This window comes from Equus przewalskii, chromosome 10, assembly GCF_037783145.1.
Source record: "Equus przewalskii isolate Varuska chromosome 10, EquPr2, whole genome shotgun sequence".
Taxonomy (NCBI): Eukaryota; Metazoa; Chordata; class Mammalia; order Perissodactyla; family Equidae; genus Equus; species Equus przewalskii.
In genome coordinates this window covers 20,431,292-20,458,816 of record NC_091840.1, presented here as the reverse complement: position 1 = coordinate 20,458,816, position 27,525 = coordinate 20,431,292, and the positions used below count along the sequence as shown (strand labels likewise).

The following is a 27,525-nucleotide window of genomic DNA, read 5'->3' as shown; positions in this document are numbered from 1 at the left end:
CTTTATCACATAGCTGTCCCTCCCTCCATCCTGTTTTGGGGGTATTTCAAGGAAAACCGTAAACATCAGTGCTTCCCAGAGGCTTTTTTCACTGTACTCTAAGAGCACACCTGGTCTAGGCAGGTGTCAGAGACTGCTCTGTGCCCTGGCCTGAGCATCGTCTCTCTCTTCTCTGCCAGACCCTACGGGAGATCGTGATTGGTGTCCTGCACCAATTGAAGAACCAGCTTTACTGACTGGCTCTTGGAACCTTCGGAACATCCAACAAGAGGCTCTTGAGTCTCCTAATTGGCCATGGAGCTGCTGGGCTTATAAGACTGGACTGCAACACCGCACACTAGTCAGCTGGTTTCTCCTTAGTGTTTGGTTCCCTAGCTGCTCCCCCCGTCCTGTCAGTGGGGCTGGGGTGTTTATCTTGTGAAAGCTTCTGATTAATTTATTATATTGACCATAGAACTCAAACCTACCCGGTCTTCCCCTGACCCCATAAAAGTTCTTGGGATGGACGGGGGTCTGCTCTGGGTACCCCAAAGAGCTCCTGGCCTCTTCCCTTTTTCTAAGCCTCAGATTTCTGTTCATGAGCTACACATATTTGGAAACTACTGTTTGCCTCTGTTTTGGTCTCTTGGGCAACATTTGGCCCAGGTTTGGCCATTTTGGCAATAGTTGGGTGGAAGGGAAAAAGTGAGAGAAATACTCGCACAGCCACGAAGGGCAAAAGGCCGCCTCGTGCCTGGGCTAAGGCTGCCTGCTCAGGCCAAGGTGAGGCCAGGGTTTTCTGGCCAGCTCAGGGCAGGGCTGCCCGGGTCCTGTGCTTGCCTCCTACTCTACCACCTCTCCTTCCTCTCCTGCCCTGGCTGGTAGAGGGAAGCAACCTCCCCGCCTTCTCCTGCCCTCTGTCCCGAGAGGCAGTAAGCACTGCACAGCAAAGTCATGTGTGACACAGCACTACATATTAAAGATTTTTTATTTTTTAAACACCAACATGCAGTTTTGCTAAATTGACAATTTTGGAAAATTAACCGGGCCTCAAAACTACTCCCAGCCTTTCTGTCAGGTGTATCCGGGTCCACACCTCTGTGCTGCCTGCATTTCTCCCAGGACTTGGGGGTGGGGTGAAGGGGTAGAGAAGATATTCTAAAGGCCTCCTGGGGTCTCAAGCCCAGGAGAGTCCTGGGTGAGGCCTGGGGCTCCTTGAATGCTGTGTTTAGTAGCCTCTCTCTACCCTTGTCCCCCAAGCTCCCTTCTGCCTTCCTCAGGTTTGATATCTGGGAGGTTTGATTATCCAGAGGAAATTAAATATTTTTATATCGAATTATATTACAATAAATAGTGCTAAATGCTTTCCTTGAGCGTTGTTCCAAGTCTAAGTGGTAAGCTCAAGCAACTGAAATGTGGACAATGCAACGAACATGACAATCTACTCTGGCCCACCAGCGCTCACTCCCTCCACCCAACACTCTGGTTTATGCCCCTCTCCCAACGGCTCTGGTCAGAGGTGGAAAGCAGCAGGAGCAACAAAAAAACCCGACCTAAACAAGGCCGCCGGTCCAGGAATCTCTGTTCCCATCGCCCAGGCCTGCTAGAGGGCCTCTCAGGGGTCTGGGAGCTTGACGTTGTAATCTTCATCTGTCTCTATGCCGACTTCCTCCTGGGGGGCCGGGAGACAAGTGAATGAGACGTACCTGGACGAAGACCCAAGGGGAGCAAGGATGGGGGGAGAGAACTACTTACAAAGAACTGCTTCTTGCTCTTGGGGTAGCCTTCAAGGATTGCATCAGACAGCTCTGTGGCCTGACAAAAACCAAAACCACCCCTTTTGAGATGGGCAGTACTCAGCACTGCCTGATGGATCCATGATACTGGGCAGCAGTTTCTCAGGTGGCTGCCATTTTCCAGGCCCTGCCTTGGAGCTCCCATACCCTTACCATCCTCTTCCGCTTCCTCCACTCCTTACAGTATTTCTGCCTCTCTCTGTACACCTAGAAAGGGGAAAGAGGTTCCTCTAACCCCTCAGCCCCACAGCAGCCACTGGGGTCAACCCTCAGTCTCACTCTGGCCTTTGCTATCCCTCCCTCCCAGCTCACCTGCTCTTTCTCTTCTGGAGTCACATGGTTAGTGGCTGCTTTGATGTTCTTCAGTCTCTCTGTGTAGCCAGCACATTCCTTCTTTAACTCCTGGATCTCTTTCTGCATCTCCGGTGTGGTCATGGCACTAGTTAACTCCTTCAGCTCTGAAACCACATCTCCCTTAGCTCACTTGCCACCGCCTGAAGAAGGGGTTCCATCTTTCCCAGTGGGTGTCCCCTGAGGTAGGAGACCAGGCCTCCACCTTGCTCTGGGGGGTCTACACACAGGGTCCAGAATAAGTCCGATGTTCTGGAAGTGCTCAGGAGAGATTGAGGCTTACAGAATTATCAGTTTATCCTAGTTTTCTTTCCTCCTCCATCTACAGGTAGTGGTAGGATGCAAGGTTGAGCAGACTGTTAGCTATAGCCAGTTAAAGAAGCAGGAATAGGAGTGTGGGAACAGGATACTGATAATCATGGTAGGGAAAGCAAATGTACATATGTCTGCTTGTATGTGTGACGTGTATATATGTCTTGTGCATTTGTATTCAAAAGCCATCACACATTTCTTCTAATGTAAAGCCTATGGCAGCCCCGCAAAGGGATCTGTACTGCAACAAGGTAACACTGCAGTCAACAAACCATTCACTTAGTAATTCCTGACCACTAGGCTGACCCTGATGCCAGGGGCACCTTCTGGGGGGCTGCCCAGTCCTACCAGCCTCCATGTGGCGACAGCTCTGCTGCAAGCTCTGCACGTTAGCAGTGAGGGCCACGATTTTGGCATCCAGGACTTGGAGGTCAGCATCACTCACCGTGTCAAACTGGTCCTGCCAGAGACAAAAGGAAAAACAAGTGGGCTGATGTGAGGCCCAGGATGGGAACACACATCTGGAAAGCAACATTCATATCCACTAGAGAACCGAGGACTCCCCAACCCTCCAGAGGGCTTGGGAAAATAGCAGAGGGTACTTTTGAGAAATCATTCAGTTTGGTACTGGTCCCAACAAAAAAGTATAAAAGAAAAGTGGAAACCTGATGCCTGTCCTCAGGGGGCTTCTAGGTTGGCAGGATACTGAATGGGACAGAAATATCTTTCAGTTTAGTGGTAAAACCAGTCACCGGACTGAAAGAATAAAGGAACATTCTTTTCCAGGTGGTGATACCTAAATTATGGGTTTCTACAATAGGAAGAATCTGGACCGGTGAAGATGCATGGTGGGAGGTATTTTGATAAAGGACTCCAATAGAAGTCTGAGGAGCCCCTCCTGGGAGAGACTGGCTGCTAGAAAAGGACTCTGTCGGGGCTCAGTGGGGGTCTTGTCAGTTGGGGATGGGAAGCAGGGTAGAAAGCATGTGAATGTCGGCCTGGGCAGTTTGGACTCTACGTTAAGGCAAGGTAGACGTTTAGAGCAGGGACAGCAAACTATAGCCTGCAAGTCAAATCCTGCCAGATGCACGTTTTTTGAAAACAAAAATTTAGTAAAACCGGGCCCCATCCATTCGTTTCCATACTGTCCGCTCCACCATGGGGGATGTGAGTAATTGTGACAGCTGTGTAGCTGTGACAAGAGCCCATCTGCCCTCAAATCATAAAAATATTAATCATCTGGCCCTTTACAGAAAAAATCTGCCAACTTCTCCTTTAGGGGGGTCTTCAACAGAGCAGTAACATAATGACTATTTTAGGAAAGTTAGCCCTGACAGTGGTTTTGTTCAGTTAAACGAGTATATAAAATGCTAGTCCAGGTGAGATACTGAGAGGGTGTTGAGTAAAGGAACATGAATGAGAAATCGGGTCTGCCCTAGAAGAGCTTCCGTTATGTGAAGGAGACAAGAAAAAGACAACTGTAATACAGCATGCCTCAAAAGAGGCAAGCGCCTGAATTCAGAAGAGGCAATCAGAGCATTCAGGGAAGGTTTCTGGAGACGGTGATGCCTGAGTGAAACCCTGAAGGATGGTAGCTGGGCAAAGGCGCAGAGGAAGAAGGGACTAAAAAACTCCAGGCAGAGGGAGGGCAATGAGCACGGGACAGAGCAGTAAAACATCTGAACAGTCCGGTATCGATGGACAGACAACTAGACAGGGGAGGCTGGAGGCAGGCGCGGCGTCTCCCAGGCCCTTTTACCTCTTCCAGGGAGCACGGGCGTTTTAAGTAGGTAAATGGTACGACTAGATTTCATGTCCATAGATCATTCTGGCTGCAATTTAAGGTATGTTTGGGGAAGCCAGGAGACCTGTTAGGAGGATATGGATGAGGAGTGCCTGAACTCGAGCAGTGATGGCATATGGAAAGGAGAGGATGGATTCAAGGGGAAAATCAGCTGGACTTGATGGCTGACTAGATAGGTGAGGTAACGCAAGTCAAGAATGACTGCAAGTCTCTGGCGTGGGTGAAGAGTGATTCCTTAAGGGAGAAGAATTCGAGAGGAGCCGGCTTAGGGAGAGATAAGGCACTCTACGTTGGCAATACTGATGCTGAAGTGTCTGAAAGGCATCCAAGTGGAGACGTGGGCTGGAGATACTAAACTGACATTGAGTGTGTCTAGGGAAGGGGATGGAGACAGAAGGAAAGTCGTTTGGCAGGCGGTGGTGCTAATCCAGATGATTGGGAATCAGGGCTTCTGGAGGTCTCATGCGGTGTGGATGACAGCAAGGGGGATACACACTTTGGTTTGAAGGATGTCTGAGGCCCTGTCATGGCATAAGACAGGAGACTTCCACAGGGTGCCTGAAGTCTCCCAAAGAGCTGACAGTAGGGGTCGACTGACCTCACGTCGGGCTCCCACACGGGTGATAATCCGCGCAGATCCCCCTCACCTGGTCCGCAAAATAGATCTTCTGCTTGCCGTACGTCTTCTCTTTGATCTTGCCCTGCTGGGCCAGCTGCTCCAGCGCCTTCACCACCGCCTTGGGGGGGGGAGGGGGGGCGGACACAACCGGAGGCGTGACCCCGGGCTGGGGCGGGGGGATTTCAGCGACGGGGGCGCGCCCGACAGGCCTTAGGTAACCCAAGGCTAGAATGGCAGCCTCGAGAGGGCAGGACCCGAAGCGGGTTGGAGGGGTCCCAAGGAGAGGAATCCCAGGAGAGGGTCCTCACCGCCTTGCCCAGTCCGTGTTCCCGCTGCAGGTTCCCGAACACGTCCTGGGCGCTGTAGGGCCGGTTCTGCTCCTGCAGGTACCTCAGGAGAATGCCGGGGGCTACCGGGGGAGGAGGCAGGGCAGGCGTCACTCCGCCGAACCCTCACCCGCTCCCCGACCCCGGGTCTCCCCCGCGCGTACGGCCCCGTCACCTCCCGCCGCAGCTTCTGCCCGGCCTTTGCTCATTGTCTTTCCCGCCGCCAAACTCCGAAAGCCGGAGGTTGCGGTTGCTCGCGGCAACGGCTCCTTCCGGCGCCGGGAAGGGCGGGCTTCAGGCAGTGATTGGCGGAAAGGGAAGTCTTCGCGAGGAACGAAGCGACCCTCCCCGGCCGCCGTAGTTCATCTCGGCTCGGAGCTCGAGCGCCAGTCCGATTCCCTGCAGTCCTGCTGTGTGCGGAGGCGGCGGGGCGCTCGCTTCCAACCTCTCCCTTCCTGCCCGTGGAAACGAAGGCTGTCGTAAATCACGCCTTGAAGTTTCGAGACCCAGTTCCAGGGGCAGCTGAACACTCGTGACAGTGAGCTGGGTCGTGTTCGAACGGGAAGAAACCGCAGAATTAACTTCCGCTGGGCAAGCGATTAGCTCAAGATCCCAGAGCTAGTTACCCACGGGGACGTGTCCTATCCCACGGTCCAGCGCGCTTTCCGTCGGTTAGTCTCATCATTTGTAAAATAGGAACAAGAAATGCAGAAGGGTGGTTGTGAGGCGTTAATAGCCTGCGCAGGCGCCCTGGAAAGAGCATAACGCCACCCCCCTTTGCCCGTTACCGGGCTTCGCACACAGGGGGCGCTCCACGCACGCTATGGTTTGAACACCAAGGAAGGGGAAGGTTGGGAGGGGGCTACTCTTAAGCCACAAAGCTTGTAGAAAAGTTTCCTGTTGGCCGAGTCACTCTTATGGCAACACCTGGCAGGTGCTTTCCACTTCTGCCCACAGTGGCCAATGGGACAAAGCCTGAAATAAGTATTTCTAGTTTCTGAGGTCAGCTGAAGGCCAAAGAGCAGCTGTCCCTACAGCTCAAACCATCCGGGAGGGGCATGGTGCTTTTTAAAGCCCTTTGTTACCGAAAACCTCTTTAGCCTTTGAAACATGTACTTGTCTTCACACGTTTAGGGGACACTATTAAGAACTAGAAATGATGGGGGGCCGGCCCAGTGATTAAGTTCCTGCGCTCCACTATGGCGACCCTGCAGTTTGCTGGTTCAGATCCTGGTTGGGGACCAACACACTGCTCATCAAGCCATGCTGTGGCTGCATCCCACATAGCAGACCTGGAAGAACTTACAACTAGGATATACAACTATGTGCTGGGGCTTTGGGGAGAAAAAAGAAGAAAGGAGGAAGATTGGCAACAGATGTTAGCTCAAGGCCAATCTTCCTCACACACACACACAAAAAGAATTAGAAATGATGGAACTGCAAACTAGATGCTAGCCAAAAGTGCCACTTATGCTTATGCCTGGGCTCTCCTGGGGAAGGGAAGTGGCCTCACACCCTAAGGAAAAATAGGGATGGGCAAGTGGTCCCTCACACCTGGACTTCCTCTTCTGAGACTGTCACCTCCTCAAATTAATTTACATCTCAGATTAACAAGGAAGACCTATCAAGGGTAGGACACCATTCAACATCAGTCTCTTAAAGATTGTTCTCATACAAGATTTATTCCCCAGTACCCCTCCCACTCGTATCCCCACCCCAGTTCACAGTGGAGGACTAAGGAGATGCAGAGCAGGATCCCCCAGGTACAAGAAACACCTTCCAAAGATTTTGCTCTCCTTCCTTCCCCCCCTCTTGCCAACTCCCAAGGCCTGAAGCTACACACACTCTTGCAAACACACAAAATCCCACTCACTTCCCACACCCTCCCTTTTTTTCCCACATCAGAGCTCACCTGTAAGACATCTGGGCTCTGAGGTGAGAGGTGTCCAAAGTCTGTTTGAGAATCCTAAAGTGGGGGATGCCATTACCCCTAACCTTCACACAAAGGTAAGTGACTATGAAACAGGCACCTAGCTCCTCTCCCTTCTCACTGGTAACTGTTTTCACTCCCTGACCTCTACCTTGTCCATCAGCCAAGAGCAAACATGTTAGCACATCCCACCTGCAGCACACGGAAACGGGCTCTGTCCAACATCCCTCACCCAGGCATGGGGATGTTGGGGGAGTGGTCCCTGAGGATCAGCAAAGGGTTAATGCAGAGGGAAAGAGGATAGAAGAGTGTGGCTTGAGCTCTGATTGGGGAGGTAGAGAGGGGCTGTAGGCTGGCATAGGTTTAGCGCTAATTACTATTTTCAGTTTTTGTCTCACGTGATTTTACTAGGGGCAGTAGAACAGATACCCCTTAGAGGGGTCTCTGCAGATTACAGACACTTTCTCGCTAACTGGGCCCTGCCAAGTTGGGAAGCAGTTGAAAATAAAAGTGTTAAAGGAGCTGAACAGGAAGTGAGAATAGCTGGTGCAAGAAGAGCTGGTGGCTCCTGGGATGAATGCCACTGAGCCATTTGTAAAGTGCTACTTTGACATCCCCCATGGAATTATTGCTTCTCCAAGGGAGGAGCAGGGGAAGGAACAGGAATATGGAAACGGGTATGGTACGGTATTGCTTTGCTCATTGCTCAGGCTGATGGTCAAATGGAGCCAGGGGTTAGCAGCACCAAAGATTACCAGGCAGCTCCAGAAGATTCAGTGAGACCATGAGATATAGAGACACTCACCCTCCCAGCCAGCTGTCCCCATGGCCCAAGGTAATGTAGATGAGGCCCACCCCCACATCGTGTTCACATTTCTTAAATTTCACAAGCAATATTTTGGAGCACTGGGGGTTAGGCCTGAAGAAATGAGGATGGGCTGGGGCAGAGGGAGCAAGCCTGCTCTGCAGAACCAAAGGACAAGCTTGCTTAGAAAAAGACAAATCAAATCATGGCTTAGCAAAAGAGGAGGAGGAGAGTGTAACTCTTCCAGCTGCTGCCTGACTTGGAGCTCTAGGGAGGTGAGGAAAGGAGGCAGAACAGAAAGGGCTCTTCTATCACTGAGGGCCCTCAAGCACCCATACCTAGAAGCAAACAGCAGCACCCCCTCAAAGGGGAACCAATAGCCCTGACTACTTTGTTCCCCAAAAGTACCATCCTGATGGAGAAAAGCCTCCCTTGGGGGAGCACACTCTCACTTCAGTGACTGAGCTCAGAAATGGGTAGCCAGCTCGTAGCAGGGGAGTGAGTATCCTCTCTCAGTAGGCCTCTGAGCATCAGCCAGGCCACCCAGCATACAAATATAACTCAGGGGATGGGACCTGGGTTCCTCCTTTACCCCTTCACCTTAAGTGGGATGGGCGGAAAAAAAAATGCTAAACCACAGTGTCCCCCAAAAGGAGTCTTTGCCTCAGTGGCTCCTGGAACTGGCAGGGTCCAGCTGATTCAGCTCTGACTGGTCCAGGAGTTCAAAATCATCCCCCTCAGCATCAGTGTCCAGGTCTGAACTGGGGGCCTGGAGTAAGCCTCTTGTTGCTCTCCGGGGAGGTGGGCCAGAAGGGCCTGGCTGGGAGGCCCCTGCCAGGGCCAGCTGGATCATGCCCTGGGAGACCAGGTTGGCAAGGTTGCTGGTGAGGTTGGATCCTGCAGGCAGGGCACCAAGCAGGAGCTCTGGCAGTGCAGCCTCCTCCCGGTTGGCAAGCGGTACCTGGGGCTCCTCAGCCCCTGGTGGGGAACGGTACATCAAGCTGGGCATCCCAATGCTGGTATCGTCCTCATCATCCAGGCCAGCAGGATCCACGTTAATGGAAGGGAAGTCTGGAAGGTCTCTGGCAAAGGATTCCTCTGGATCACTGTGACCATCTAGGTCTGGGAGAATAGAGGGGTGTCTGAGACATGGCAACTGCCTGGCCCTCCTGTGCCCCAGCCCCATAAAGTCAGCCCCATGTAACCAGTTTTTCACCCTGGATTTATGAGGGTGAAGCAAAACCCGTGGGCCTGCCAGCTTTCCCCCTCCACTTAGAGATTGCTGCGATCTCTACTGGCCAGAGAACTCCCTGTCTTTTCCTCCACCATGCCCCCAGTGAGCCTAGAACTGAGGTTACTAAGGCACAGGTAAAATCCTTTCCTTGAGGATTTCAAGGAGAGCAGAGTGCCATCCTGGCTGTAGCCATTTCCCTAAGGCTGCTCTGCCACCTGATCCACGGCTCAAAAAACAGGAGAGGAGGGGAGCTGGCGTGGTGGTGCAGCGGTTAAGTTTGCACATTCTGCTTCTCGGCAGTCCGGGGGGTTCGCCAGTTCGGATCCCAGGTGCGGACATGGCACTGCTCGGCACGCCATGCTGTGGTAGGCGTCCCACATATAAAGTAGAGGAAGATGGGTACGGATGTTAACTCAGGGCCAGCCTTCCTCAGCAAAAAGAGGAGGACTGGCAGTAGTTAGCTCAGGGCTAATCTTCCTCAAAAAAAAGAGAAAAAACAGGAGAGGGGCAGAATCCCCTCTGCCTGGGGAAGCTGAGAGGCAACAGTCAGAGCCATAACTCAAGTCCAAGGTTCCCCTCACCTTCAGAGCCTTCTGTTAGAGGTGTTTGGCCCCGTGAAAGATTGAATGTGCCATTGTCTGTACAGGAGACCTCAGCATCCGAGTGCTCAGAGTCTGTGATGGCCAATTCCCTGGCAACAGTAGAATCATCCAGCTTAGGAAAAGAAAAGACCAACAAGTCTGAAGAGATGATGCCATTAGGAATAGGTGCTATTCCCCATTTACAGCTTTACTAATTAGCAGGCCCTAAAGGCTACCCTAAGGCCATCAGCGGAACCAGGCATGGATGAGGACTTTGTCAAAATCTTGACCCCTTTTAGGCTGCTCCCCTAAGGAAAACACTCTTATTCATCCATCTTGAGCACAGGAAGGAAGAAGTCTTCGGAGTTGACCAGCCACTTACTCTTAAACAAATAATTAATGGAGAGTATACTTTCACAGGTGGCCAGGAGGACACACACATGGCCCGACCTAAGGTGGGCTGGGCTGTTTACAAGATGATCACACCAGTTCCAGAAGTTCTGCCATGATGGTAGGGGTTAAAAGGAGACATGCAAGAAAGTGTGCTGATCACCAGGCTCAAATTGAAATCTAGGTACAAAGTCCCAATATGACACTGGCTTCTCTCCTTGCTGCTCTGGTGGGGTAAGAGGGTGAGGCTTTAGAGAGCCCACAGTGAACTTGAAAACCTGGTTACTGCTTAAATGTGAGGTGCCAGATGGTTAAAAGGGAGCTAAAGAAAACTGGCCAGTGGTGCAGTTCCACAACCAAGATACCTGAGGACAGAAGGCAGCAAGCTCCTCTTCGCTGTCGCTGTGGTTGTCCATTGCACGTTCTGGGTGTAGGGCTCTGCGGCGCACTATGTGGAAAGAGCAGAAGGCCTTGATGCCTTCCCTTAAGGGAACTCCCCACCCGCTTTGGACTTCAAAGGCATAAGATCAGAACATAAGAGACCGAACCCCTCTGAATATGGCCCTAAGCCTACATAACAATGCCTGAGGCAGGGTTGCTGAGCCTAAGTGGCAAGGTAAGCTGGTAACACAGGAGAGAAAAATTTCTTCCAACATCCCTCCCTCCACCAGCCCCCCAACATTTTTTTTCTGGTCATATGATCAACTACCAGGCTTGTCAACAACTCCCAGGATCAGCTAGGGGCAGACCGGATGTCAATGTGGAAAGTGGACACTATCAAAGAGAGGGCAAAGGGAGATGGCCCCACCTTGGTTAAATCAGACTCTTAAGGACTGATACTATTCAACCGGCTGCCCCAGGGGAGGCTGGGCCTTAGTGACAAATGCAGGACTCTTTGCAGGCCATGGCTTAAGCAAACACCCAACCCAATCAGACCACAGAAGAGAGGAAAAAGTTCCCACGAGTGTTATTCGTGTGTTGGAGGATCTCGGGCTAGTAAGCATCTGGCTTCTGAGGCAGCGGTTTTGAATTCCCTTTGGAAGGCAGCTTTCAGTAGAGAAAGACGTCTGGCTTAACAGTCTAAAAGACCTGCTCTGTCACTTACTGGCTGTGAGCTTCAATTTCCTCAACTGGAAAAGGAAGACAATAGCCCCCTCTTCTCAAGGTTGTTGTAAGGGTTAAATAAGATGATGTATGCAAGCAGCCAGCACAGTGCTTGGACACATGGACAGTGCTTCATAAAAAGCAGCAAACACTAGGGATGTATCTTCACTGTCTTTTGTTCAACTTGGGAGAACTTTTCTCAGATTTGTTTAAAATGGGAGTGTCTAGAATTCCAAATGGAAACTCTGGTAAGCCTGCATAGATTTCCCTGGAATAGAATATCACTTTTACCTACTACCTCCTACACACCAACCAGCCCCCTACTTCTCCCACTTTCAAGGACCTACCCATTTTGTCAGACCTACAGGCTTCTCATTCTCTTCCCCAAATTGCCCAAGTGGAAGGAAGCCTCCCCTTGACACTTACATTGTCTCTCTCTCTGCTTGGACATCATGTAGCCACGGACACTGAAATCCAGCCGCTGCAGAGCTGGCTTCAGTCGTACATATGCTCGATCCCACAGTCGGTGGTACACAGCCAGGGGCCACATCATGACAGTGACAACTGAGGAATGGGAATAGTGGCAAATTGGAAAAGGGGCTGCAGGAAACAATCCTAACTGTCCCTCTGCTATTATGTCCTTAGGGCCTGGACACTTAGTGAGGAACAGTTCTGTTTCATTCTGCTGGTCATCTTCACTAATCTCCCCTACTACCTGAGGGGGTTTTGGAGGGCAGAGACTTCTACAGCCACCTACAGGGATGTGCACAGCAGAGTGTGCTGCTGATATACTGAGGGAAGAACCAGCAGTGTAGTACCTTGCATATGGGTGTCACTGAGCCATATACAAGGCCAAACGGTAACAAGGCCTCAGAAACCACACAACAAATCATGTGAGTTTCTGATACATAATGGCCACAGCCATAACTACTCAGTACTTCCAGCCCCAAGCAAGCAGAGTTTATGCCAAGAGGAACTAACTAACTTTACAAAACTAGGCTCCAGGGTGAAAGAAAGTGATCCAGGGTACACAGAACCCAGCAGAGGATCCTCTAGGAGTTATGTTCTTGTTATACAACACACTAACTCTAAGTTCCCTCCGTAAATAGGGACAGTCAGTCCTTTATGGTGGTAATACAATATATGTTAATGGGCCCTCATCAGTTTCTAAAGCTGACACTATAAGAAAAGGACTTTATAAGTGGAGAGCCTGCTACACGTAAGAAGAAAGATATTTTCAAGATACTAAACAAGTCATGAAAATATAAAAAGGTCATTTCCTAGAGAATTGAAATATAAAAGTCCTCTCCCTAGACCCAGAGTTAGCTGTGGCTGGAAAAGCTACAAGTAGGGTAAACTCATCGAAGAACTTATATACCATACTTACGCATTAAGTAGGACAGCAGGAGCCCAGGGATGTAGCGGCCCAAGACGGCCAAAAAGGTCAATATCCCACAGCTTAGCAAGCAGAACTGGGGGAGTCAGGAAATAGTATTAAGTTTCTGGTACATGGCAGGGGACTAGGGTAGGGACAGAGGGTAAGATGGAGACGTGATTGAAATGATTCTTTATGACCTATCAGTAAAGCATGGACATGTCAGAATGACAAATGTACCTAGCCACTGTCACATCCAGTGGTGACTCTGGTAGGAAAAGGTGGATGTCCACTTCTATTCAAACTCCTGTTATATGGCCAAGCCCAGAGGGCTGCACCTTTCATGCTGGGAAATTGGTTTGAATAGGACTTAGCCAAAAATTCTCTCTGAAAGCAAGTGGTGGTGGTGGTTTTTTTTAGTCAAAGTAAAAAAATAATAAATAAAAAACCCCAACAACCTATCACATATTTAATATGACACAGAATGCACACAAGCAAGCTTTCTTTCCCATGCTGGGGCAGGAAGATGGCCTAATCTAAGTGGCAAGCACTCAAAGGAGGGGTCCTCAAGCGCTTGCCTTAGTCCTAGCGGCTGGTCAGAAGCCCCTTCCTACAACTTCCCTTTGTCTCTACAAACATCATGGTCTTTCCTTTCCTGAATGAGGATATGTAATAAAAGGGCTGTTTCAGTTTAGCATAAACTTAACTGAGAAGCCAGAAATGAAAGTGAGAAAGGGAAGATTCTTACCTTGCCCGGGTTTTGCTTTTTGAAAAGCAAAAGATTCCTTATGAAAATGGTCCCACTAACCCAGACTTCAGCTATGTGGTGGCAGAGCTCGGGCACGCTGAGCAACTGAGGGTGCACAAAGCCCCAGCTAAGGGAGAGAGAAGTGGGAGCTGTGAAAGGAGGGTGTTGAGGGTCCCCCCCATCTTGCTACGCAGGCAATCAATCGTTCTGGGTTCCAAAAGGGTCTGGGGAGTGGCTTGTCCTAGGTGCTCTGGAGGTGAAGCATGACTTTCTTCTTGGCTCACCAGGTTGAAACTTGAATTTAGCGACTAGGAGGGCAAACTTGTTCTGACAACTCCACCCTATATGCAAGCAGCCCCATCCACGTGTGTAAACCTGCCACCAGCTCTAAGGCCCTTTGTGCTTAGAAACATCTTCCGTGCACTCAGACCATTGCAATTCACTGTGATTGCAATCCACGGATGAAAGTAGTCTGACACCACTGCTGCTGAGAGGGAGGCAACACTGGATGTGCCCCTCAGAGAAAAAATAAATAAAACAAAACCAAAATAAACCACAGCAGAGAAAATTCCTTGGATCAAACATATGGGATGAATGAACCGAGAAATGAAAGCAGGAGCTGTGACACACAAGAAGAATCTTTGGCTTGCTGCTGCCAGGAACCAATGTGTTTTCTGACCAGGAACTTTAAATAGCCAGAGGTCACAGAAAACACTAAATGACCTGGTATAAAAGCCAGGAGACAAAGGAAGTAACTTGCCTCTAAGTTTTCACACTAGGGCTGAATAAGGCAGCTAATTCCCTGGCATGTCAGGTTATGGGGCACTGTAATGCTTCTTTTTCATAAACTTCTCTTGTAAATATCAGAGGACACTAGCCATCTCAACACACTGCTGCCTGAACTTTAGGATTTGTTAAAATGATTATTTGGAACTGACTAGGTTCTCGGCTTATGCTTTGTGTCCAGAACATGGGGTTAACAACATGTAACCAGAATATTACAACAAGAGAATCAATCAGAGCAACAAAAAGGGATTTAATTAGTGTTCCATACCTCTCATTGTCTAATGCGTCGGCTCTTGGCACTACAATATTAAAACAAACACCAGCATTAGTTGGTAGGGAAAACTAAACATGAAAATGTTAGGCTGTTGGTCTGACAGCTCAAGTTTTAATAGGCTTGGGGAAAAGAAAACATAATAGCCAATAAAAAGGAGACGCCATGTTATACTGCCAGAGTTAGGGAACTGCAGACAAGGGAATGATGGCTGTTGCCTGCTCATTTTTCCAGCAGAGGTTGGGGGAAGGATCCAAATGGAGCATTAGGGTCCCTTCTAATTACTACAACTGAGAGCCAAGGTGCACACAAAAAATGGTCCATCCCACCCCTGAAGTGTGTCTGAGTTGCACCTACACATCAATATGTACCAGGTTACCAAGGCATGTCATAACTACACAACCCTAGAAATCTGCCTATTCTCTTTAAAAAGAGACCCATTAACTACAAGGAATGATGAAAGTCTTTTGATATTCACTAGCCATAAGACAGGTGTATGAACTAAATGATTCCTTCAAGTCTTTGCAAAATAGGATGGGAATGTATTTAAAATCTGTATACTCTGATTTGAATATCCTGCCAACACTTCAAAATTAACATGTCCAAAACGTACATCAATTTTCCTTGCTCTCACTCCCCACCCAAACCGACGCCTGTGCCTGACATTGCCTGTATCTCCTAACTGTAATGCCATCTCTTACTCTCCTAGCTTTGAAATCCCAGAGTTGGCCTTTATCCCTTACTCTTCTAACCCCCTACATATCAGTCTTGAAGTGTCTTCCTTCTCCACAGCCCTCTAGGCCATCCATCATTTGTTTCCACCAACACCTCTCTAACTACTTCTCACACAGATACTGCCCTGGGCTCCTGTCAGGTCTCCCCCTTTCCTTTTTTTCTCCTTCCTTGTCATCTGTAAAATGCTATCAAATTAATCTTTTTTAAAGATTTTTTTTTTCTTTTTTCTCCCCAAAGCCCCCCAGTACATAGTTGTATATTCTTCGTTGTGGGTCCTTCTAGTTGTGGCACGTGGGACGCTGCCTCAGCGTGGTTTGATGAGCAGTGCCATGTCTGCACCCAGGATTTGAACCAACGAAACACTGGGCCACCTGCAGTGGAGCGTGCGAACTTAACCACTCAGCCACGGGGCCAGCCCCTATCAAATTAATCTTTAATATCATCTCAGCATGTAGCTCTAATAAATAATCTTCAATGACCACCCATCACCTACAGTTTAAAGTCTAAATTTCTAAGCCTAACTTTAAAGCCTTATAAAATCTAATCCCAACATACTTTAAATCTTATTTCCTACCACTCCTTTTAATGACCTCTTCATTCCCAAGAAAATGATCAATTCCTTGCTCTCAGAAGATGCTCTGCAGTTTCTGGTTCCTCAGACTAATCAAGATACTGGCCCCTCTAGAAACATACTTTTCTCTCCACCTGTCCAAATCTTTTGCTTTGTTCAAGGCTTGAGCTTGGGCTGAAATACATGACAAACATACTGATAACATACTGATCACATACTGCACCGTGACATCTCCAGTACTGTTCCATAACTGACATTTAACTTTTCTTATGCTTAAGTATGTATAATCTTTGAGAAGAGGAACCGTATCTTAGAGTACTTTATCTGAGTCATAATGCCTAGCTTAGTGCTTTGCAGATAAACAATTTAAAAGAAATTCCTAAGTGGCAAATTGATACCGCCTCTGAAAAGATGTAGCATCCAATGAGAATTACTTTTAAAAACCTAAGGACTACTTACTCCTCAGGCCAGCTACGAGGGTAAGAACATCTCAGGGGGTCGATACAGATTTCCTGAGCTTAGTAACAATGGGAAGGGCGGAACTACAGATGGAGTGCTAACTCTTCAAGTGTCTCCTAAAGCAAATAATTCAGACATCAAAAGACAGTCCCAGTTCCACATACTTCCTCATAAACTCCCAAAACTAAAGGTAAAAATTCTAGGAAAGACCATTTCCTGTTCAGATTGTTCTGAATACTACCAAACTCACCTTTTATTTCAGGCCAGATTTTGTTCTTCCATTGATCTATACACACAACGATCATTGAGCTGAACGCAAGTAAAAACACAAGACGAAGGGATGTCAGTGCAAAGAACCTATAGAGAAGGAAAACAGAAGAAAGATCATTATCCAATTAAGCTAATTTCAGCAAAGACCATATGCATACTACAGGTTCTGTAGTATACAGACTTAAGTCCTAATTACATACCTTGGGAAAGTCACTTAAACTTTCTGAACTTCAGTTATTTTACCTATGGGGCAGAGAGAAGAATCTGCTTCTGTAAAGGCAGAGGACTAAACCAAATAAACTCTTAAAGCCTCTTTCAACTTTCAACTCTGTGATTCCATTAATTTCAGGGAGAAATTCAAGTTTGATAAGTTGTTATGATGAAAGCAAATATTTTTCTGCCAAGTTAGACCCTAGTGTAGGGCTACAAACTGATAGAGATGCACTAAGGAGCATTTAATTCAATCGTTGGACAGATGAAGGAACTGTGGCCTAAAAAAGTAAAATGACTTGGTCAAGGTCACATAGAAAGTTAGCACTGAAGCTACGTCTAGAAGCCAGTACTTCAGAATTAACACCAATGCTTCTTAAACTCTTCCAAAAAATTCAAGAGGGAACACTTCTTGATTCACTTTATGACACCAGCATTATTCTAACACTGAAGCCAGGTAAAGACACAAAGAAAACTACAGACCAATATCCCTTATGAATATAGATGCAAAAATCCTCAATAAAATACGAGCAAACTGAATTCAGCAACAGATTAAAAGGATTATACACCATGACCATTCTTCGGATTTATTCCAGGAACGCAAGGGTGGTTCAACATACAAAAATCAATAAATGTAATGTATCATATTAATAAAATGAAGGAAAAGCTAGTTACTGGAAAGAGTCAACCATAGATAGATATTTACGCACAATCTGGAAAATCTGAACAGAAAGCATATCTGAAGATATGGAACTATTGTTAATTTTTTTAGGTGTGATAATGTTATAGAAGTTATGTTTTTAAAGAGTCTCTCTTTTAGAAATACATACTAAAATATATAGGAATAAAATGATATGAAGTCTAAGATTTGTGTCAAAATAATACAGTTTGACAAGGGAAAGAGTATGAAAGATGATGAAATAAGACTGACCATGAGCTGATAATTGCTGAAGCTGGGTGATGAGTACATGGGATTCTTCATTTATACTATTCTACCTCTGTACATATTTAAATTCTTTCACAATAAAATGTTATAAAACAAAAAACTAGTTCTTCTAAGTGTTCATATTACACCACCCTAAAGCCCCTAAGGCAGTGCCTTGCAGAGTGTCTGTAGTCCAGAGCTGGCCCACAAGCTCATTTTACCAGTCTGTGGAGAAGTAAGTATAGAAATTGAAAGTAAGCATTTAGAAATTTTTACAGCAATCTGACCAAGTAATTTTTAATATAAGGATACATTTAGGCTTGCATATTCTACATCTTTAAATTTATTTTTATTTTTTTAAATGCCCCCAAGGGGGTGCACCGTTCCTGGAGGTACTGCAATACCAGGTCGATGCGCAGAGTGGACGGAGCAAGCTCCTATTCCATCTCCCTGCTCCAAAAATCCAGTTAATATATTGTCCTCGGATAGAAGACATATCAGATATTAAACGGGTAAGAACAGATACCACATTTGATCTTAGCCAAAAGGCCGAGAAGCAATACTATGCCTTTTAAAACTTATTTTTTCTAGTAATGCATTTATATTGTATTTTATAAAAGTATTGATTTGCAACAGATTGGGGAAAACAACACTAGTCCTCACCACAGATGGTTTGAGAAACACTGTTCTAAGATCTAGAGGGAAGCTGAATGCGTTAACCAGAGAGGTGGTTCCAGAGGGCAGTAAGGCATGGCTTCTAAAGTTAGATTGGCTTGAGTTTGATTCTCTGAACAGCCACTTTTAGTCACGTGACCTTCAATAAATTAGCTTAACCTCTTCAAGCCTGTTTCCTCATCTTTAAGTGATGTTAACAATAACAAATCTTGCAAGATTGTTTGTAGGTATTAGAAACAACGCATAATCACCTATAAAAATATCACACTTGATCTTGCTAAAGAGACAAGAAGAAAATACAAGGCACCTAATACATGCCTAACACATAGTTCTATTCAAGTTTACAATGTGGAAGTGTTACTAGCTATTATCACAGCAACTGATCAAATAAGGGTAGGGATGGGCCGGCCCAGTGGTGTAGTGGTTCAGTTAGTGCACTCTACTTCAGTGGCCTGAGGTTCGTGAGTTTGGATCCCAGGCATGGACCTACACACTGCTCATCAAGCCATGCTGTGGCAGCATCCCACACGGAAGATTGGCACAGATGTTAGCTCAGGGACAATCTTCCTCACCAAGAAATGGATAAATACATAAATAAATGAAATATATAATTAAAAAAAAAAACAAGGGTAAGGATGATCAAGGGTTGGTTATAAATGATCTCTTCTCAACACATGACCTAATGATTTGACATAATCACAGAATAATACTAAGAGTATAATCCTTATCATATTAAAAAAAAAAAGCTTTATCTCTGTGTATGTACGAATACATATACACACACAGGGATTGGCAGAGGAACTTTAGTTTCTGTCTCTAGACATTTTTGTACTTTGTTTTTAATAAACATGAATCCATATTATAAATTTTAAAAACTATACAAACAATGAGGAATGGAAGTAAACAAGAACGTAGAAATCCAGTCCAATGACAACCTATTTCAAGTTTTCCACTCTACCACTTAAAGGATACTGTAATTATATATGAGATTAAAGAGTGAAAGCAGTTTAACAGAATCAGCCTCTAGAGCTGTCCCAGGCCATTAATCTTCTCTCCAAAGTCAGTTCATCACGCCCCAAAACAAGCAAATTTAACAAGGCCAAGGATAAGGACTCCAGAGCTTCTTGCTCCCAAGTGCTGCTGCTTCCATGTCCCAGCAGCAGGATGTGGCACGACTGCTGCTTTCTCCAGAGCACTTGAAAGGGCTCTCTGGGGAGGCAATCCAGACTGTCTGCAATCTCCACTTCCCAGATCATGAATACTCACACAAAGAGTAACCAGGGTAAGGAAAGGATATTAACCTCTCCTAAGAAAGGTCAGCTTTTTAAAGATGATGGCAATAAAAATACTGTTTCTCCAAGACCTGGACTATTTTAGTAGCCTGTTATAGCCCCCAACTATGCTACAACTCAATTTAATGAACACTTATTGATTGCCTATTATATGCCTAGGCCTTGTAGTAAGCAAACCAGTTACCAAAAAAAGACATGGACCTTACTCTCAAGTGTATTTACATGTCTGCATGTGTTTTCAATATAACATGACAAGGTAATGATAACAAAGAAAAGGACATCTAAGCTGGGATTTGAAAAATAAATAGTGAGAAAACAGGGCAAAAAAAAGCAGGCTGTGAGGAAGGAGAGGACATTCAGATAGGGAGAACAGTCAGCTGCCATGATATATTCAAGGAACTGACAAGTAGCTTGACAGAACTGAACCATAAAAAACAGAGGGAGGCGATGAGCATGGGGAGAGAGGCAGGAGTCAGACCATGAAGAGCCTTTTATGACAAAGAGTACTTGTTTTATCCCGCAGATGAAGGTGAACCAGTAACGAGTTTTACAAAGAGTGTATTTTCTTGGGGCTGGCCCAGTGGCGCAGCGGTTAAGTTCACACGTTCGGCTTTGGTGGCCCAGGGTTCACTGGTTCGGATCCCAGGTGCGGACATGGCACCGATTGGCAAGTCATGCTGTGGCAGGTGTCCCACATATAAAGCAGAGGAAGATGAGCGTGGATGTTAGTTCAGGGCCAGTTTTCCTCAGCAAAAAGAGGAGGATTGGCAGCAGTAATCTTCTTCTTCAAAAGAATTTTTTTTTTAAAAAAGTGTATTTTCTGGGTCATGAAGGCTAAAACAGTGAGTACCTTCTTGAACAAGATTAATCCTGGTCCATAAATCAATTTTAAGACCAGATTTAACCTTTTCTTGAACAGGCCAATGCAGGAAGTTGAAGAAGTTCCTGCAGAGGAAGAAGAGTTTTTCTGTGTGGTATAAAATAATATTTCTTGAGGGGCTGGGCTGGTGGCATAGCAAAGTTCATGTGCTCCTCTTTGGCAGCCTGGGGTTTGCAGGTCCAGATTCTGGGTGCAGACCTACATACTGGTCATCAAGCCATGCTGTGGTGGTGTCTCACATACAAAAAACAGAGGAAGACTGGCACTGATGTTAGCTCAGGGACAATCGTCCTCAAGCAAAAAGAGGAAGATTGGCAATAGATGTTAGCTCAGGGCCAATCTTCCACACCAAAAAATATATATATTTCTTGGGGAAATAGCTTCTTTCATATAGACAAAAACTTAACTAATGAAAAGATCACTTCAAACCACTAGAGTTGACCCCTCCAAGGTAACTAGACAATTAATATCAGTGTTCTCTTAGGGGTCTATCAAATATATAAGAATATCGATAAGTGTGTGCTCCTTTCGTTCCAGGCCTTAATACTAAATTCCTGAACAAAAAGAGAATATCAATCTCAGATCGAAGTGTTTGGGATATACTGGGGTCACACTATGCTTGTCATTTTATGGAGGTCACCTGAAAACCCACCTGTAAAAAAACTCTGCAACTATGTGCAAGAACAAGACATAATTGAAGATAAAGTATTTTTGAGATTGGGATAGGTAAGGGGTGGGAGAAAAATAAGGCAGGATTTCTCTGGATTAATTTAGTCCTGCAATGTCTATTCATGCAGGCCCAAAAAATCACATGAAGCTGTAACAGTGTACAAGTTTGATGAGACAACATGCAAAACATTTTTCAGCAACTATAGTCAGCATGAGAACTTCCCAACTTAGCAAAAACAACAGAAAATGCAGTCAACTCTGGATATTCCCATGTGAATTATTCAATTTGGGGACTGCCCATAGCCTATTACTTCTTCTACCCATTGTGGGCTCATGATCAATTTTTTCTCAATTATCTTTTTTTTTTTTCCCTAAAGGTAAGCATGTTTATTTGGAGAAAGTTTAGAAAACATATGTAATAATTAAAAAAGAAAATAAAAATGAAATTAGTACACCATCTATGAAACAGTCTTGCCAAAAAAAAATAAATTTTTTGAACCAGAATCTGATCAAGCCTCTAGATCCAACTACCAATTTACAGGAAATACAGAGCACCAGGGAATGTATTAAGCCATGGGGATGAAATCAGCAAAATCCAGTGTGTAGGACATTTTACAGGACAAACTGATTTCTTCAACAAATAAACTGCAAAGAGAAAAAAAGATTAAAAGGGAACCAAAAGAGTAAAAGAGAAGTAAAAAAAGCAATCAGTCACAACATGTGAACTTCATTTGGATCCTAACCCAAACAATGTTTTAAAAACACAAAATGACATTTACGAGAAAACTGGAAATTTGAACATTAACTGGAATCATTAGTTTTTTACATGTGATAATGATAGTGTATTTTCTTAAGTCTTTATTTTTCAGAGACACACACTGATAAACTTACAGATTAAATGATATGACATCTGGGATTGCCTCAACACGATAAAGGATGAGATGGAAAAGAATTGGGGTACAGAAGACACAAAACTGGCCATGAATTGACAATCTTTAAAGCTGAGTATATGGTAGTACACAATATTATTTTGTCTATTTATCTGTTTTAAATTTTCCATAATAAAAAGTTTAAAAAATGACCCATTATTCATATACATACCCCAAAGTGTATACAGAAGTTATTCTCTTCATTAAAAAAATATCCACATACAAAAACTCCATGGAAGTATATGGCATACCTGGCTTAAAAACCTCCTTCTTCATTTAAGAATACATAAATGCCTTCCTGTATCACCAGAAAAGCATCAAAAACGAAAAATGATTCCATCATACATATATACAGTTAGTCTTTTACATCTTTCCCTAACTGAACTAAGACGTTTCCAACTTTTGATGTAATAAAGCTGAACCATGTATCACTGAGCATAAATTTTTGTCCGTACTTATGATTAATTATTTTAGGTGGAATTATTGAGTCAAAGGGCATTAACTTTTCTTTTGTAACAGCATTATGGAGATACAGTTTGCATACCATAAAATTCACCCTTTTAAATTATCTAATTCAATGGCTTTTAGTATATTCAGAGTTGTGCAACTAACACCATTATTTAATTTAGAAATTTTTCATTATCCCAAAGGGAAACCCATACCCATTAGCAATCACTCCCCATTTTCCCCTGCACCTGAAAAGGTATTAACTTTTTAAGCATCTTAATACATGTTACGAAATTACTTTCCAGAAAGGCTGCTGAATTTATATTCCTATCAACCATATGCCAGTTTTTCCTTATTTTCCCTAGAATTAAAATACTACCATTTAAAAAAACCTAATAAGCAGAAATCAGTAACTCATTACCATTTATATTAGAATTTTTTATTACTGATGAGAGCGAAATTTTATATATCCACTGATTTATTATTTTTTGGTTTCGTCCTTTTGTAAACTGTCCATCCCCTTTATTAGTGGCTAAAATCCAATTAATTATCAGTCTAAATAAAATATTCCTTGGAAAAACACTCTGGTGTCCAGAAAAATCATGAGAAATTCGAAAACTAAACAATTTTTTGGAGGCTGACTATACCATGAATCCTCATTAACAGCATGGGTAAATTAGAATGTGCTATGAAGTTTACACTGTCATAAACAAAACAAAGATCACATGTCTATTTTCAAAGCAGATACTGTTTCCGGGTTCCTTCGTTATTGCAGAGTAAGCTTGTCTCAGTGGTACTTCAGAACAAAGCACCCCATCCTACAGGGACAGAAAGCCCATTATTGTATTGAACTTGTGGCTGTCTGGTTAATGAGCCAGTCACTGGTAAATTAGAATGAAAAAAAACCCAACCTATCTCATATAGTTATAGTTGTTGCTTGCACAAAACCAGAAGTGAAACCAGCTAGCTGCTAATGACCTACCTTATGTTAACGGACAGAAAGCATCCAACCTTACAGTTAGGATAGACAAAAACTGTTTGCAAAAGAGAGGCAAAAAAAGTAAGCCAAGGCATCCTTTACCTTGATCCTTTGTCTTGATTCATTGCCAAGAGTCGTCTTGGCTACCAAAAGCAACAAGAACTCTCCAAAGACCATGATCAGAAACACCTGCTCAACAGATTGCATCTGAGATTTGATGTGTAGATTTTTTTCACAGAACACTACATCTCTACCTAAATGGGCCCTCCCCCTTCCTTTTCCTGTTCCTCACTGTTGTTTTTTACTCAAATTCTAACCTTTTAAATCAGAATTGTTGTATACCTTTAATCACTTCTCGGGTCATTTTTTTTATTTGGGGGGATTTTTGCGGCTAAGAGGGAAAACACCTTGTTTTTTTCAATCGTGAAAACAAGAAATTCCATAACATCCCCTAGAATATAGTATGGTTAACTCAGACTAGTGACCGTAAAAGCAGATCCCAAAAGAGACCTCAACAGGGAATCAGTTTGTGGATTGCTCTAAGTCAATATCCCTACTTTAAAGATCATCTAGAATCACAGAGGGTTAAAAACTGGACAGGAGCTCCACAGTCATCTAGCCCTCCTTGAACCACGTGCTCTTGGAAGCAGGACGGGCCTGGAGTTCACACACATTTCCAGGGCTACTTTCTCCTTCCCCATCTCCTATGTATGAGTCAAACCAAAAAGTTACTCAAACCGGTTCGTTTCTGATCCTGTCAGGATACACTCTTGCTGACTCAGCTATTCTTCCCCAAATCACTCATTTACAGGTGGTGTTGAAGCTAATGAAAATACACGCTATTGGAGAGAAAGGCCTGACATTTCTGTTATTATCCTACAGATAATAACATATCAATGACTAGAAGCAATAAAAGTTGGAAGATCTCTGATATGATCACCATAATTTCTCTGGAACCTGAAAAAAAGAGCGTGAAAACCTTGAAATACTATAGTAGCAAGGCATCTACATCTATCTTTGTCTTTTATGTTGTTGTCTTTTTAAGATGTAAGAGGGCACATTCACAGGTACAGTTGACTAAGAATATAGGACATTGAAAGTTAAGAGCTACCTACCTGAATTCTGATGATTTTTTGTACTCCTATCCAATCTTCTAATACCTCAAAATACATAAAACACCTCAGTTAATGATTTATCATTATTCAAAACAAATCATGAAAGAAAAATAAAATACTTCAGATTTGATTTCTCTCAGACCTGAGCCAATGATCTTTCCATGTTTCCCAAACGTTTACAATGTCTGAGAACTAAACACTCTTCGACATTCCTAAATGAAACATCAACACCAATATTCAATATGATGCTACTGGAATGTGAAGTCTAACTTTCATTTTGAACCTCCAACTACCTTCCAAGGAAGCCCATTTCCTAAAACAATCCCATGAACTCCAATGTCAAACTACCCTGGCCTCTGGGGCCCTAACACTATCAGTCACGCTGTACCCTTCACAGGTATGAGTCCTCTCCATAAATGGCACACCTAACTGCTCTTTCAATTGTAAGAGACATACTCTTCATTTTGCTGTCTCTCTCCCCACCTACTTCCAGTATGATGGGAATGTAACAAGAGTAACTGTGTTCTGGATACACAGCAGGCAAGCTACCAGAAAATGCCAGCGATAAAGACCAATCACAACAATGCTCCCAGAGACCCAGAGTAGGAAAAAGAGATCGGAGTGAGACTCTGAACATAGCATTTTAGTAAACTTAAGTAAACACTGTTGGGGGCCAGCAAATAAAACCTAACTGTAACATTTAAAGATGTATCTCACGCAGAGCTGCTCCTTATGTGCAGACCTCAACTCCACATTCCACTTCAAAAATCTCTCTCAAACAAGGAGCATGTGGAAAGTCCCCTCCTCAAAAATAACAACATACGTGCTACTGATCCATTTGCATTAATAAACCTTTGGTTTATCAGGATTCACTTAAATCCTGATAAAAGTTTTGTTTTGTTTTTTTTTAAGGAAGATCAGCCCTGAGCTAACTGCTGCCAATCCTCCTCTTTTTGCTGAGGAAGACTGGCCCTGAGCTAACATCCATGCCCGTCTTCCTCTCTGATAAACGTTTTTATATACCAGCCAGCCAAACTTTGATACAAACTGGTTTACTGAGAACCCACTTTTTGCTCTAGGACTACAATCCCATTGTAGGAAACGAAGTTTTGACTCCATGGTCCAGGGTTATGAGTTGGGATGGGGAGGTGGGAGGAAAGTAAGAAAAGGTCATTTTGGAAAACATTCCTGAATGAGGTGCTACAGTTAAGGGTCTCTGACAGAGGGCAACAGGAGAGAAGTAGGTAGGTACCTGGGGATCAAGGAAGAAGCACCACCAAAAACAAATGAAGAATGCTGTAGGAAAAATTCAGCATCAGGTTTGCTAAAGACTCCTGAACAAATGCCAGATACTGCTGTGACACCTTTCACCTGAGTTTCCTTCAAACTGTGAAAGGATTAACTTAATAGGTAAACATTGTGTCTTCCTGTCAATGAACTTGGAATTATTGGTTTTGCTCTAGCTCACTGAAAATCTTCTTTCAGACAAAGAATAATAAATGTTCTGGTTTTAAAACCAAGAATTTTAAGAGCAAAGCTATTTTCAGCAAAAACAATTTTTCTTGGAAACACACACTTTGTTCTGTTTCAGGCTTATCCAGGACAGTCTTATTTCATTCAGCTGTAGAAGCCCCCTGTACTTCAGCTCCCTTGGAATTTGATCAATAATACTTCCCTAGTTATGACTACATCCAAACTATGCTTGGCAGATCCTATCAAGACCCAAGTCCACTCCAGATGATGACAACTGAACGAAGCGGCAGTTCATTTTCACAGAGCATGACACATCCAGATTCTTAAAAGATATTTACAGCCCCACTTTTCCAGCTCAGGAAAACTCACACACTCTATTAGACATCCTCAATTTCCTTGCCTATAAACCGTGGCTGAGGATGCCTCACTAATTCCTTGCAAGGAGGAGGAGGTGCAATGATAAGTGGCTTTGAAACGGGTGCAATCTCACAAATTTCCCCACTATTCTTCAAAAGCTTATAATCTTCTTCCAAGTTGCAGCTTTGGAGGCGCTTATTGACGCTCACACTTCACAAACTTTCTAGAGTGGAAGAAAGAAATACCTAACACGCTAATTGCGATCGTTAAGCCGGTTTTCTTATCCCACCTCTGGATACCTTTTCAAGACCTAACGCCTCACGCGTCTACCCCAATAATAACTACTAAAATCTAGGGACAGTCCTCAAACCACATTTGAGCAGACAAGAGAAGAGAGGCGATGGCCTTCAAGGGACACAGCTTTCCCTGGCTAACATGAGGCGCCCTCGCGCACTGCTAGCGGCTCAAGATGTAACCGGAGGCTCCCGCCTGGTGTGCGGGGCGAGGGCGCGGGAGCAGTAAAGCGGGGAAGACAACTGAAGGCCCCGGGGGCGAACTGCGGTGCCGAAGCCTGCAGGCGGGAAGGAGTGGAAGAAGGTGAGGCAAATGAGGCAGGTACAGGAAGGAGCCAGTGCAGCGAAGAAAACAGGGGAGGCGAGAGATAGAGCCCTAGAGAAACTTGACGAATCCGCGCCTCGGAAGGTTTCCGAGGGTCCAGTTCTCTCACCAGAACGCCGCGTTCAGCCCCAGGCACCACAGGGCGCTCCTGGCTGGCCGCTCCCACACCAGGGCTGCCTGCACCCGGCTCAGCAGAGGCTCGTAAGGCCCCAGCACCTCCACCAGGACCCGCTGCGCCGCCTCAACCTGCTGGTCCCGCTCCCAGGAGCCTGACATGGCGCGGCGGCCCCTGAAAGGTGGCCCCGAACTTGGGCCTGGGGCCGCGGCCACCCCCTCTGCCTCCGCCATCTCCCCCCGGCAGCCACAACATCCGGGGCCGCGGCCCGACAGTCACAATAACACCAACTGCGCAGATGCGCGATTCGGCGGGGGAGGCCGCCTGCCTCCGCAGCGCGCCTGCGCACAGACTCTAACTCGAGTCCATCCAGAGAGAACGCTGCGTCAAAACAC

At 45.2% G+C, this 27,525-nt stretch overlaps 3 protein-coding genes and 1 non-coding gene across 8 annotated transcripts in view; 1 reads left to right on the top strand and 3 right to left on the bottom strand.

Annotated features, from left to right (window-relative positions):
* MLX (MAX dimerization protein MLX) overlaps positions 1-1,352 on the top strand; it is a 4,995-nt gene extending 3,643 nt beyond the window's left edge. For all 4 annotated transcript variants that reach the window (XM_008519188.2, XM_008519190.1, XM_070560426.1 and 1 more), the window contains one exon: positions 180-1,352. In XM_008519188.2, coding sequence (XP_008517410.1) covers positions 180-236 — 57 coding nt within the window. In that variant the 3' untranslated portion in view covers positions 237-1,352. The remainder of the gene's footprint in view (positions 1-179) is intronic.
* Positions 950-8,232, bottom strand: PSMC3IP (PSMC3 interacting protein). Of its 2 annotated transcripts, XM_008519191.2 has the most exons (8): positions 5,363-8,232; positions 5,170-5,270; positions 4,890-4,979; positions 2,787-2,898; positions 2,088-2,233; positions 1,929-1,982; positions 1,735-1,794; positions 950-1,651 (listed from the first exon to the last, which is right to left on the bottom strand). In XM_008519191.2, the coding sequence occupies exons 1-8, from the start codon at positions 5,394-5,396 to the stop codon at positions 1,595-1,597; spliced, it is 654 nt and encodes a 217-aa protein (XP_008517413.1). In that variant the 5' UTR covers positions 5,397-8,232; the 3' UTR covers positions 950-1,594. The 2 variants fall into 2 exon arrangements, with proteins under 2 accessions (XP_008517413.1, XP_008517414.1); XM_008519192.2 differs by lacking the exon at positions 1,929-1,982 and having other exon boundaries at positions 5,363-6,700.
* RETREG3 (reticulophagy regulator family member 3) lies at positions 6,851-27,525 on the bottom strand. The gene is made up of 9 exons (XM_008519185.2): positions 27,125-27,525; positions 16,427-16,533; positions 14,409-14,439; positions 13,355-13,481; positions 12,619-12,703; positions 11,658-11,795; positions 10,493-10,575; positions 9,738-9,870; positions 6,851-9,044 (listed from the first exon to the last, which is right to left on the bottom strand). The coding sequence occupies exons 1-9, from the start codon at positions 27,361-27,363 to the stop codon at positions 8,587-8,589; spliced, it is 1,401 nt and encodes a 466-aa protein (XP_008517407.1). The 5' UTR covers positions 27,364-27,525; the 3' UTR covers positions 6,851-8,586.
* On the bottom strand, positions 17,952-18,142 carry LOC139074230 (U2 spliceosomal RNA). The gene has a single exon (XR_011523768.1). It is a non-coding gene; the product is annotated as a U2 spliceosomal RNA (small nuclear RNA).